Source organism: Apteryx mantelli, chromosome 28 (genome assembly GCF_036417845.1).
Source record: "Apteryx mantelli isolate bAptMan1 chromosome 28, bAptMan1.hap1, whole genome shotgun sequence".
NCBI classification, from domain to species: Eukaryota; Metazoa; Chordata; class Aves; order Apterygiformes; family Apterygidae; genus Apteryx; species Apteryx mantelli.
Genome location: NC_090005.1, coordinates 7,090,319 through 7,102,489, shown reverse-complemented (window position 1 = coordinate 7,102,489; position 12,171 = coordinate 7,090,319). Strand labels below are relative to the sequence as shown.

The 12,171-nt window shown below is 51.8% G+C and overlaps 1 protein-coding gene across 1 annotated transcript; it reads left to right on the top strand.

The window, feature by feature from the left end:
• Positions 1-9,271: 9,271 nt before the first annotated feature.
• LOC136994391 (olfactory receptor 6F1-like) lies at positions 9,272-11,711 on the top strand. Its single transcript, XM_067312064.1, has 2 exons — positions 9,272-9,350; positions 10,767-11,711. The coding sequence occupies exons 1-2, from the start codon at positions 9,279-9,281 to the stop codon at positions 11,709-11,711; spliced, it is 1,017 nt and encodes a 338-aa protein (XP_067168165.1). The 5' UTR covers positions 9,272-9,278.
• Positions 11,712-12,171: the final 460 nt, after the last annotated feature.

Genomic DNA, 12,171 nt, shown 5'->3' with positions numbered 1-12,171 from the left:
TCGCTCTCTCTCCCTCTTTCTCTCTCTCTCTAACAACATATGGATAAACAGTGCACATAAAGGCTCTTGCTATCTGAGCAAAATATGTGCAGAGCCTTATTCCCCCTTTTATGCCCATCACTCCTGACATCCCTCAGAGTACTTGCTGTGCTCCAAACGCAGCCCCCTGCTCTCCCTGCAGGAAGACTGCCAGGTCCCCGCAAAGTCAGAATTCGCATGCCACCCCTCCAGCACTGACGGGACACTCCCTTGTTCTGATCCTCCCCAGCCTGAAAGTCGTGTCTCACCAAAGTCTGCCAGTCCCACGAAGGCTGCCAGAAAAATCAGGGCCATGTCACGATCTCCACTCCACCAGGTGTCCGCTATCTCCGAGAAAGAGGGTGCTGAAGATACCAGGTCCTGCCTTCCCCTCCCTCTGCAAGCTCAAAGCACCCTCCAGACCTCAGCCCAGAGGGTGGAGCAAAACTCTCTCACTGCTGCTCCACACAGATCTCCTTGGGACCTTACACCTCTGCCCCAGGGAGGCTCTCTGGAGAAAGGAGCTGCAGTTGTTAAAATGCTCAGCCTAAGGAAGCAATCAAGTTGCGCCCGTCTCTGTGCTCCATGTTCCCAAGGGCCAAGGGGAGGCTTCTTCAGCACTGGGAGGTTCCCATGTGCACTCAGGCCACATCCGAGCTCTTTCACAACCCAATAGCTCCAAAGGTGCTTGCATAGCCTCTCACTCAGACATACCCAGCTGTAGCACTGCTGCCTTTGAACTCTGTGCCACATTGGCAAAGGGGCCCTGGGCACCTAAAATATCACGTAGGAGCCGAAGACTGTGCAGCCTGCTGTCAGGCACAAGGAGGCTGCTGGGTGTCTTCCTGCTTTTTGCCCCTCCTGGAGATCAGAAGCAGCCCAGCCATCCCCCAGCAAGGAAGAAGTGTCCATGGTGAACTTCCCCTGCCATCCAGAGCCCAGCCCGAGACAGAGGCTTGTGCCCACCCCAGCACAGGATCAGGAAGGGCCCCTCTGCACCTGCTCGTGTCCCCCTTCTCCCTAGGTACTGTTTGAACAGAGGTAGGGCCAGACACAGACACAGACAAAGGCACCTGCACCCATGTGTCTGATTTCCATCCCAAGGGAGTTTTCTGTCCGTTCCCCCACAGCCACAGAGAAGGCTCATCAAGGGAACTATCTCTGCGATTGGCACCTGCAGTCCCCTTCTCCTGAGGTAACACCAGCAAGATGAGTCAATGGGAATGGCTCTCCCTCGAACATCGTGTGAACGTAGGCGTGTTACTGCCTACAGAGGTATGGGAGTCAGTATGGGATGCAGTGGAGGACCATTTCAGGATTGCACAAGACTTCTTATGGGATGCTTTGAGGAATGTCCAAAGACTGGGAAAGGGAGGGATCAAGGAAGTTTGGCAAGAAGGAAGAGTGGGAAAAAGAGAAAGGGATAAAAGGGGCCAGCTGCATGTGAACAGGTGACTAGTCAGTATGCTTTCCTGGCCACATCCTGCACCTGAGCAGCACAGCCTGTCCTGCCTTCTAATTAAACTCCATTTCTAACACTCTTCCTGGGTGAGGGGGCTGTCTAGTTTGTGTGCATGTTTGTGTGGGGGTGTCAGTGCCAGCAACACCGTGTCTGTGGTGCCAGCACCTGGAGAGACTGTAGTGTGTGCAGATTGTGTGGGAGTGGGTATTGGTGTATAATCACTAGCAAACAGCAAGCCGGACCAGCTGGAGAGTGGGACAGAGGCTTGTGAGCCAGGTATGGAAGGAGAGGTGGTAAGTCTGGGTCAGATACTGCAGAGACCAAAGGCGCTGAGAGACAACCACTGGAGGAACCAGGAGGGCCAAGCCAGCTCTTGGAGAAACCATGGGCTCTGGCATTGGCTAGTAGTAGGGCCACAAGTCTGCAACCAGCTACTAGAGAGACCAGTTTGCATCTGTGTTTTCCTCTGTGTGTCTGTGTGTTTGTCTGTGCCTGAGGCAACTGGGAGCCCAGACTATCCAGGGGCCAGCTATTGAATAGACCTGAGTGTCCCAATTACCAGAGGGACTCATAGTACGCACAGTGTGTGTGTGTGTGTGTATGTGTGTGTATAGATCTGAGTACCATCAACACTTCTGAGGCTGTGGACCTCAGGGGCGCATAAACCCAGGTACTAGCAAAGGGAGAGACCAAGGCATCGTGGAGCCAGCTCCAGATCCTGGCTGAGGCCAGCGGGGCTGTTGGCTGACAAGCACCACCACTGCTCAGGTCACTCTTTCCTTCCCCACTGCTGCCATCCCAGTTTGAGGGTTTGCCTGGTCGGTGGCTTGGGAGCCATTTCGGGGAAGCCTTTCGCTGCCGAGGCGCAGGGCTGCCAGGTGCCGGGGGATGCGGTGGCCTCGACGGGCCTGAGCCCGGGCGGGCGGGGGGAAACTGCCGCGGGCTGGGTGGGAGCCGCGCGGGGCGAGGCGGCTCCTACGGGCGGAGCGGCAGCGCCCCCCGGCGGGCCCGGCCGGGGTGAGCTCCCGGCCCCAGCCCCAGCCCCAGCCCCGCACATCGCGCCCTGCCCCGCACCCCCCGCGGCGGCTCGTGCCCGGCCACAGCCCCGGCCTCTCCTGCCGGGTCTCCCACGGCGCAGTAATACACCGCGGCGTCCCGCCGCCGGGGCCGGGCGAGCTGCAGGGCGCTGGAGCGGCGGTCTGCGGCCACGAGCAGGGTCCCCAGCGGTACCTGCATGGTTCTGCTCCCTTTGTGACTGAATATGATGAATGCGAGGCCTCGGCCAGGGATGTACTGCTACCAGTAAACATACATGTTCTCCTGCATGTTGGGGTGTGAGCAGGCGATGTTGATGCCAGTGCCCTCGGTGGCCTCTGCCGACGGCTCCTGCTGCACCTGGGCTCTGTCCATAGCCACTGCCGAGGAAGAAGGAGAAAACGCCGAAAATCAGTTTCCTTCTCCGACTTCCATTTTCCTGCATAAAGTCTGCAGAAGAGCTCAAACACGGGTACAGAAGTGGAAATAGAAACGGCCTGTGTGGAGGGAAGATGTGGCCTAGGATTTGGTTGGAGGGGCAGTTTGCTGGTGGTGCTTTAGTGGCTAGAAAGAAGCGTGGGCTAAAGTATGGATGAAGCGATGCAGAGTGGCAAGGCAGGAGAATTCAGGGTTGGATCTGCGGACGATAAAGAGCAAAGCAGCAGATAGGGGGTTGGGTTAAGTACGGCAGGACGGACAGATGAAGGAAGTTTGTGAAGGAGCTGGAGAGCTAGAGGCGGGCGGTCTGAACCCGGGCACAGCCCCAACCCCACCGCCGCTGCCAGCCGCGCGCACCCAGGAGCACCGTGGCCAGCGCCGCCAGCCCTGCGCCCCGGCACCGCCGCATCCCACCGCGCCGCTGCGCTCTGCTCCGCTGCGCTCGGCCGCCCGCGCCTCGGTGCCCCCCGCCAGCACCGACTCTCTGCTGCGGCGCCGGCGCCTGCTCTCGGCCGCCACCGCCGGCGTCAGCTCCGCCCCGGGGCTGCGCCCTGCCCCGGCCCGGCGCCGGCCCCGCTTTTCGTCCGCGTCCGCGCCCGGGCCCGGGCCGTGGCGGGGAGGCGAGAGCGGCGGGAGCGGGGCGCTCGGCTCCGTGCGGCACAGGGAGGCGGCGGGGCCGGGCGTCGGCTCCGCGCTGCGCACAGCGCTCCGGTGTCCGCGACAGGGGCCGGGCGGGAGGGGAGCGGCAGCGGCTGGGCATCGCGGCGGGGACCAGCCCTGCTGCCGCGGAGCGGGGCGAGCCGCGGTTGCGGAGCGACCCAGAGGTCCTGAATCCCGGCGGCAGGAACGGTTAATGTGTTGCTGCACGGGGACAGCACACCCCAGAAGAATACCAACTTTCCCCCCCAGGTGCCCGCGGGTTTCTGCTGCCCGTGGAGTTGCTGCCGCTGGCCGAGTCTCCCGTGAAACCCCAGGAGCGTCCCCAGAGCAGCGGCTGCGAGCAGGAGCCGCCTCTCAGCCGCGGGGTCTGAACGCAGACACGCGTGAGGTCGCCTCAGGAGCGACATCTGCCTGCGGCAACCCTTGCTTGGCCACGGGGACCCCTGGCTGCCCTGGAAGTAGTGCTATCGGGGTGGGGACGGCAGACAAAAGGGAAAGGCAGGAATCTTTTAAAGTTAAGTACTCATGTATTTAAAAATATTGCTTTTTTTTTTAATAAATGCCTGTTTGTAATTTTACTCCATTTAAAAGTAGAACTGGAAATAAAGAACTCTGGATTCTGCTGGATGCTAGCACATCCATCCACTCAATGTAAAAACTTTGACATCATTTCAGTCGATGGAATGCAGTGACAACTGTCATTGACAAATTCAGGAAGAAAAAGAAATGCCAGTGGGTGGGCTTATTGAGGGGGAACCAATAAAAAGGAAGAAGTATAACTGGCTTTAGAAGAAATCAGAGCTGTTGGTAAAGTCATGATTATGGCTGCCAAGATTGGGAGAAAGAGAGAGACCCTTAAGGTACAGTTACAAAGAAGAAAAAGGCTGTAAATTAGAGAAACAGATAGCAAGTATTTACAAAAATGCTGTAAAAACTAACAAAGAAGAAAAACTAGATATTTTGTCTGATCATGAAGCGAAAAAAAAAAAAAAAAAAGACCAGTTAAGGTAAGTTAAAAGAAGAAGAAGAAGAAGAAGAAGAAGAAGAAGAAGAAGAAGAAGAAGAAGTATCAGCTAAGTCTGGAAATGTTTCCCAGAGGAGCCTGTTCTTTACCTGATCGCACAGCATGGAATGTATTTTTACACAGTGGGGAGGGAGAAGGTAGCAGCTGCACATAGGGCAGTGCAGGAATATTTTATAACAGCTCTGCAGGCAATGGTGGTGTGGGGCTGGGCAGGACAGAACTGCTGGGACAGAGCGGTGCTCCCTCGCCTCGAAGTTGGGGATCACAAGCCCACACCCAAGCTTGGTGTGTTTGTGTGCCAGGCCGGGGGCAAGGCTGCAGCAGTGCCAGTGTAGAGCTCCCAGTGGCCATGCTGCCCTGTGCAGTCGCTCCCCCAAGGTGTCCCTTGAGCTGCGGGCACAAGGAAGAGTTTGGGTATCCTGGAGCTGAGCCCTGGGCTCCTTCCCTCAATCGCTCTTACCTGGAACAAGGCCAGCGTTGCCAGGCCCAGGGGCCTGTGACTCTCTCAGCCCTCTTGCCCCTGGCACCCACACCTGTCCCCATACAGGCAGGGCACTAAAAACTTGGGACAAGTGAGTCCTGGCCCCAGGGAACTTCCTCCTCCACTCTCAGAGCTCTTCTCATGGGGTCATCTTCCACCCAAGTGCACGTGTGTGCATCATCCTGACACAGGCTGTGACAGCCCTGCCCTGCTGGAATTTCTCCCTGACTCCTGAGCTGCCTTGACTTGGTCCCGAGAGTGGAAGGTATTGCTTTGAGCTACTGGGGCCTCCGGTCCTTCTGCAACTAGATGAAGCCTGAGTAGCTCTTGGAGGTCTTTCCACCCCAGTCCACTGCCCCCATCCTTGTCTCTGTCCTGTCACTGTAATATCCCTGGGTCATTCTGTGCACGAGAGCAAGGTGTCCAAGCATATGTTCTGGCCTGACAGCACAAATACTGGTGTGACTTCACCTCTAAATGGCAAAACGAAGACTGGTGCAACCCTTTTTCTTAGCTAATTAGCCAGCACTAATTCAGGGTGATGGATATGATCATCTGGACTACTCAGATGTTAGAAATGTTTCAGCACAGTTTGGCCTCAGGTCACTAGCACTCCTACTTGCTGAATGTGTGGGCTGTGGGAGCGTGTTGAGGCAATCATTGTGTATGTGAGTATATGTGTGCATGTCTGGGTTTGTGGGTGAGAGAAGGAGTGGGTGTACAGACACCCTGCAGACTGCTGAGGGTGGTACTATGTTGGTGAGGCAGTGAGGGACTGGACTCAGCTTTGTGGACTTCACTTCTGTGACACAGTGAGAATGAAGCCAGCAGTCACTGTGGCTCCAGATTGCCAAGATGGTTCAGGATGAGAACAGGACCATGGAGATAACTCTGATTTCCAGCAGTGAAGCCTAGGCATAAAGGTACCATTTGATTCTGACCCAGCGAGGTCTCTGCCTTTTCTCTTTCAGTTGGACCCTCTCCATTTGTGGATCAGCTTCACATCCTCTCCTGCTCTCTCAGTTCCTCTCAGCCTTGGGGAGATGGGGAGAAAGCTGGTGAAATTAATGGAAGAGAAGATCGTGTGCCTCCAGGATGATATGATCTTCTTCTCTCCATACATCCTGAGTCCATCAGTTCCCATCTTCTGCTCGCTGTTCTAAGCTTGCCTCTCTGTTCTTTGTCTCTTACAAGGCGAAGTGGGACAATTCATGAAACCAGTGTGCCCTGCCTATAAAACCATGCTAACAACCCCTTTGGGGAGCCATTAAAATGATGATCAGCTTGTCCTCTGTGTCTCCGCACCGCTTCCTTGAGCACTCTGCCAGATGTCCCAGTGATGCCCAACTCTCCTTAACTCAGTGTACCCCTGAGATGCTCCTGGGCTGGACAGCCTCCCAGAGCACAGTTTGGGTCAGTCGTTCACAGACAGCTAATCAGAAAGCTTGTTTTCTTAGCCAGGGAGCTGCTAAGCAGGAGGATTCGAATGAGACCTTGAGGAAGCGGGATTTTATTTTCTCTTCTGTGTCATGCTTTGCATTTTGGTCTTAGTAGGCTAAGAAATGAAGAATTTGAAAATGAAATGGGTTATTTACCCCTTCAGGGTAAATTTCATTCCATTCCTATGGGGTTCAGACTCAGACTCCAAAGACATCCCTGTGTAGAAGCTCCTTCAGCAAACTCACTGCCCTGGAGTTAGCAGCCAACAGAGCCTTTTTTGTTCCAAGTCTAACTCTCCAGGCCCCACCCCACACACACTCAGTGAAGAGGCAGCAGCTCACTCAGAGAAGAAATTAACCTATCGCAAAGCCGATGTGTAAGATAAATGGGATGAATCACCTTTTTGGCGGCACTGATCTCTCTCTCTTGCCCAGTCACGGCCTCTGAACTACCAGTCTAGCATGAGCTCACAGCAGGACCAGTAGGCACGGTCATGCATGCATGGCTCACGTCATCATAAGATCTGAACTGAATTAATCACCTGCTTTACCAGCTTCTACAAGCACCTCCATGCCATCACTAAACTCCATACCCATGTCCAAGGTACTCTAGGGAGAGGGAGAGCAGGGAAGGGGCAGGGGGTGTGGATGAACGTGCTCAAGCTAGACAAGTTGCTCTAGCCAGCTGCATCTGCCCACACATCATGAAACAGCCTTCCCTCAAACAAATTGCCTTAACCAGAACTGTTACTCCAATACAGGAGTTGCAGAAGATGACAATCTAATTTTTTCAGTCTTTTTCTTTGCCTAAGTCTTTGCCTTCTGGTCCAAGTGAAGACGAGACATTCAGAGGTCACAAATTCAGTGGATCAAAATGCCTTCATAGGAGATGGAGTATATACCTCTGATCACAACCTTCCGAGCCCAGACATCCAGCGAATGTTTCACCCACCTTAAGCTCCACTTCTCCATAGTTTATCTCCACAGTCTGGCTATAAGGATAACTTGGGAGAGAGTTTTGAAGGTGTTGGTAAAGGCAATGTGAATAAACTGTCCTCTGATCTCTGATTGAGTGCTGTGAACCTGCTGTATGGCCACAAGTGCATGGCTCGCTTCATCACATGATCAGAAGTGAACCCATCACCTGCCATACTGGCTTGTACAAGCACCTCCGTCCCCTGGCTGAACCTCGTACCCATGTCCAAAGTTTTCAAGAGAGAGAGGTGGCAGGGAGAGAGATTTTGTGTGCAGGAGTCAAGTTGGGCAGGTTACTCTAATCGGCTGGACCTGCCCCATGCACCATGGGAAGCACTCTTTCCTTAACATCAACCAATGTTAATTAAGCAAGCCCTTAGACATGACACAGGAGCTGCAGAAGATGACTCTGTCATTTACAACATCTCTCTGTGGTGGCCTTGGGCAGTGAAGACATCTTCTCTTTGGGTGCAAAGCTCCTCAACTAACTCTGGATGTCTACTCTGCTGGGGTTTTGTTGTTGTTGTTGTAGTTTGTTTTCTGTCTGAGTCAGTTGTCTAGTCTCTCTTAAGCATCACCGGAAGAAAATTGATGCTTCTAGGCAGGGCTTGCCTGACCTGTATTAGACAGGAACTTTTGGAGGAGGTGAACTGAGGCCTGAAAGTGCCTGTTTCTCTTCCCTGCTGATCAGCAGAGCAAAGATGAATAGATCGTGTGGAGGCACCCGCCCTGAAGGCAGGGGAGGTCCATATGCCTATACCCAAATCTTGTCTGACTTAGAGCTTAGCTCTTCACTTAGATTAAGACTGAAAACTTAGGCCGCAACTGCTGTTCGATATTCTGACAGCTGAAATGAGATAGGTGAATCCCACCTTTCTATCTCTGTATTCGCATGACCATATTTGTCTTTAACTATCCCCAGCTTGGAGATTTCAAGATCTTAATGCCCAGCATCCAGGTATTTGACACTTCCAGTCTTTTGGGGCATGGCTATTTCAGACATCAGCATGTCAGGAAATTGCCACACAAGAGAACACTGAGTTTCTGCCAAGGCTCACATACTGTGGCAGGCAGGTGGCAAAAAAACCACATCTGACAGCCACTTTAGAGAATTGCATTACTGTTCTTTAATTAGCCTGTGTGAAGAGAGAACACTATTCATCTTCAACAAGCCTGTGAAATCCCCCAAGAGATCAAACTCCCTGTGGCACACAGAGGAAAAATTCAAAACAGTCTCCTCTGCATAGTCAGTTGGAGCTTTAGTGTGCTAACAAGGTGGGTGTGGGGATGTATTTATGCTAGGGATGCTGGGGGAGTTCTTAGCAGAAAAAAGGCATTTGTTCAGTCTTTTGGCTGTGAAGATTTTGCCTGTCTTGTAATTCTCTGCTGTATGCTCTCACTACATGGAGGTAAAGTGGAGATAATTTACTGTGTGTGTGTGTGTGTTTGTGTGTGTGTGTGTGCGCACATGTGTGCATGCTAAGCCCGCTTTGTAGAGGTACGGTGGTGGCTGTGAGGGGAAAAGAAAAGCAGGAGTGCAAGCTGCCACTACCTAATGGGTGGAAGGGGAGGAATCACCATCAGGCAATTTGATACATCTTGCAGTGAGTCAGGAAGGTGTTCATCTTCACTTCTCTTGTGGAGAGACTGGAGACTGCCATAGCGAGAGGCAGTGCTTTCTGAGGCACTAGAACAGCTCCAATAAATCACCCTCTTTCCTCTGTTTTCCTTCAGCCAAGGGGGATCATGGCTTCATCTGGAGGAGAGATGATGTTGCATGAAGAGAGTTTGTTTAGATCATTTCCGTTGGCAGAGCTGGTACGTGACGCCTGCCCAGGACATCTGGTGTAGACTTTCAATGCCTGGCACGTTTAAAGAGAAATGCATTAAGGAGGATTTCTTTGTTCTAGCCATGTGAGATTTTGCATATATGTTCCTAAGGAGGATGAAAGGAAAGAAAGAGACTCTTCAGATGATGATTCAACCCCATCTGTCTTAGACACACCCCTGAGGAAGAGATCAGTTCTTCTCTGGAGGTACTGTTCTGCCTCCATTAACTGGAAGGAGGAAGTAGCTTAAACCCCTCAGATCAGCTGGCTTCTCAACAGAGTTATGTTGGGTGGGATTCAGCTTAGTGAATTTGGCCTGCAAGAGGTGATAGATACAGGGATGCCTCTGCCCAAGTTGACATGTCTGACTTGTCCACCTGAGCTGGTTGCTAGACTCCTACCCTAGTCCTCAGGGAGAAATTGGCACTTCTAGAGTGCTTTTAGCCATCTCTATGAAACGAGGTAAGCCATGCCTCCTGTTTTTGTATCCATTGAGAAGGAAGGGACTTCAGCTGAGGCGGTCAGATATGATTTATTTTTATTATTATTATTGTTACTGTTGTTGTTGTTGTTGTTGTTGTTGTTGTTTAAATGTGGTCAGCATAGATTCTTCCCATGACTTTCAGATGGCAAAATTACGGAGGTGAGTCCTACACCTCCTGAGCAGCTATGTTGAGAAGCAGACCTAAATGGAGGTAATAGAGGTAATTCTGAAAGCTTCCAGTCCTGAGGACTTGGAAAAAGGTAAATTTAGGAGACCATGAGTTCTTAAGTAACGCCTGTCATTCTACTCTGTTGTCCTGTGACACTGTCGCTTCAGCCTGAAGCCCTTGTGATCAGCTGGCCTATAAGAGGTCAGAAAATCTTCTCCAGTGTCATGTTCTCCTCATCGTTTACTGGTACCTCAGTCTCATTTGCTGAAATCATAACTCAGTATTGTTTGCCCTACGGAGTGCAGCTATGTTATTCCCTTCCTCTGTGCTACAGCCTTTCATGTAGGTGAAGACTCTCAGCCTGTCTTTTGCACTTCCCTGAACAGGATTTTCATCTCTCAGAAGCCATTAGAGTCACCATGTTCTAAAGAAGACCCATGCACTTGGTCAGATAAAGAATTCTCCAGGTTCCTTCAACAGTGTTGCCTGGTCTTCAGAGTCCTATTCAACTGTCCAGACATAGGTATGATTTAGCTGACATCTTTAATTCAAGGTAGACAAAACCCTCCCTAAAGTATTGCAGTGCAGTCTCTTCCTCATGTAGTATGGAGCGCAGGTACAGCTTTTTCCTGCTCTGGAGAAGCTGTATTTTCAGGGATGGTGATCTTGTTTAATTACTGGTAGCATGTTTACCTGCCAGTAGGCCCAGCCTAGGCATTCAAACTACTACACGATCTTTTCTGTCTTGACAGATGGACCTCTGCACTTGGAGGGACATGGAAAACATGACAACTGTGCAAGAATTCATCCTTTTGGGTTTCCCAGGCACATGGCATTTCCGGGTGTCCCTTGTGGTGCTGTTTGCACTGATGTATTCCCTGACAGTAACAGGCAATGCATCCATCATAGCCCTTGTATGGGCAAACAGGAACCTCCATACCCCAATGTATTTTTTCCTCTGTAATCTCTCCTTTCTGGAGATCTGGTACGTAACGGGCGTTGTTCCCAAAGCTATGGGAGTCATGCTGGGGACTAGCCAGACCATCTCCTTCAGAGTCTGCATCCTTCAGTTGTTCTTTCTTCTCTCCCTAGGCTCCACCGAATGTTTTCTCCTGGCTGTCATGGCCTATGACCGCTATTTAGCCATATGTTACCCTTTGAGATACAACTCCCTCATGAACAATGCCTTCTCTGCTCAGCTGGCCCTCAGCTCCTGGCTGGGAGGCTTTCTGGCCATCTCGCTGCTGGCCTTTTTGACATCCAGGCTGACATTCTGTGGACCAAAAGTCATCAATCATTTTCTCTGTGATATAGATTCCTGCCTCGCCCTCTCCTGCACAGATACACGGCCCGTGGAGCTGGCGACCTTCCTCATCTCCATAATTGTTGTGGTGGTCTCCTGTGTGGTTACGCTAGTCTCCTACATGTACATCATCTCTACCATCCTGAGAATCCAATCAGCCCAGGGCCGGAAAAAGGCCTTTTCCACCTGCTCTGCCCATCTCACGGTCGTTACAATATGGTACAGCTCCACTATATTCCTGTATGTCAAGCCGTCAGCCCAGAACTCCTTGGATCTGAACAAGCTTGTTAATACCTTTAACACAGTTGTAACTCCCTTGTTGAACCCCTTCATTTACACACTGAGAAACAAGGAAGTGATACAAGCTCTGGAGAAGGCTTTCCAGAAGAAGTGAAGGAGCTTATCAGAAGGCCTTGATGTGAGCAACAGACTCATTTCCCCCTGACTTCTGGCCCCCAGAAGTTCCTCACCTTGGTGTAAGTGCACCTGGGCATCACAGGTGGCAACAAACCACCAGCTCCAGTGCAAGTTCATCTCAATCACCTTGCAGCCATTAAGATGGCTGGGGTGAAGGATGGGCTGTAGCTTGATTCTCATGTGCCCACCTCCCTCTGGTCACTATAGGATAAACCTAGAGTGCCTCATAGCACTCCAAAGACTAGCCCCTGAAAAGGACAAGATAGCCCACCCAAACACAACTCCCTGACAGAGCCGGAGGAGTGGTCCTCTGGTGGTTCATGCTTCAATTTGCTAAAGGTTTAACTTTGTCAGGGATTAATGTGAATCCCCTAAAGAACTTCAGATACCTGCATCATTGCTTTTTGGAAGTGGACACATAGTCTCCTTTTTAATCT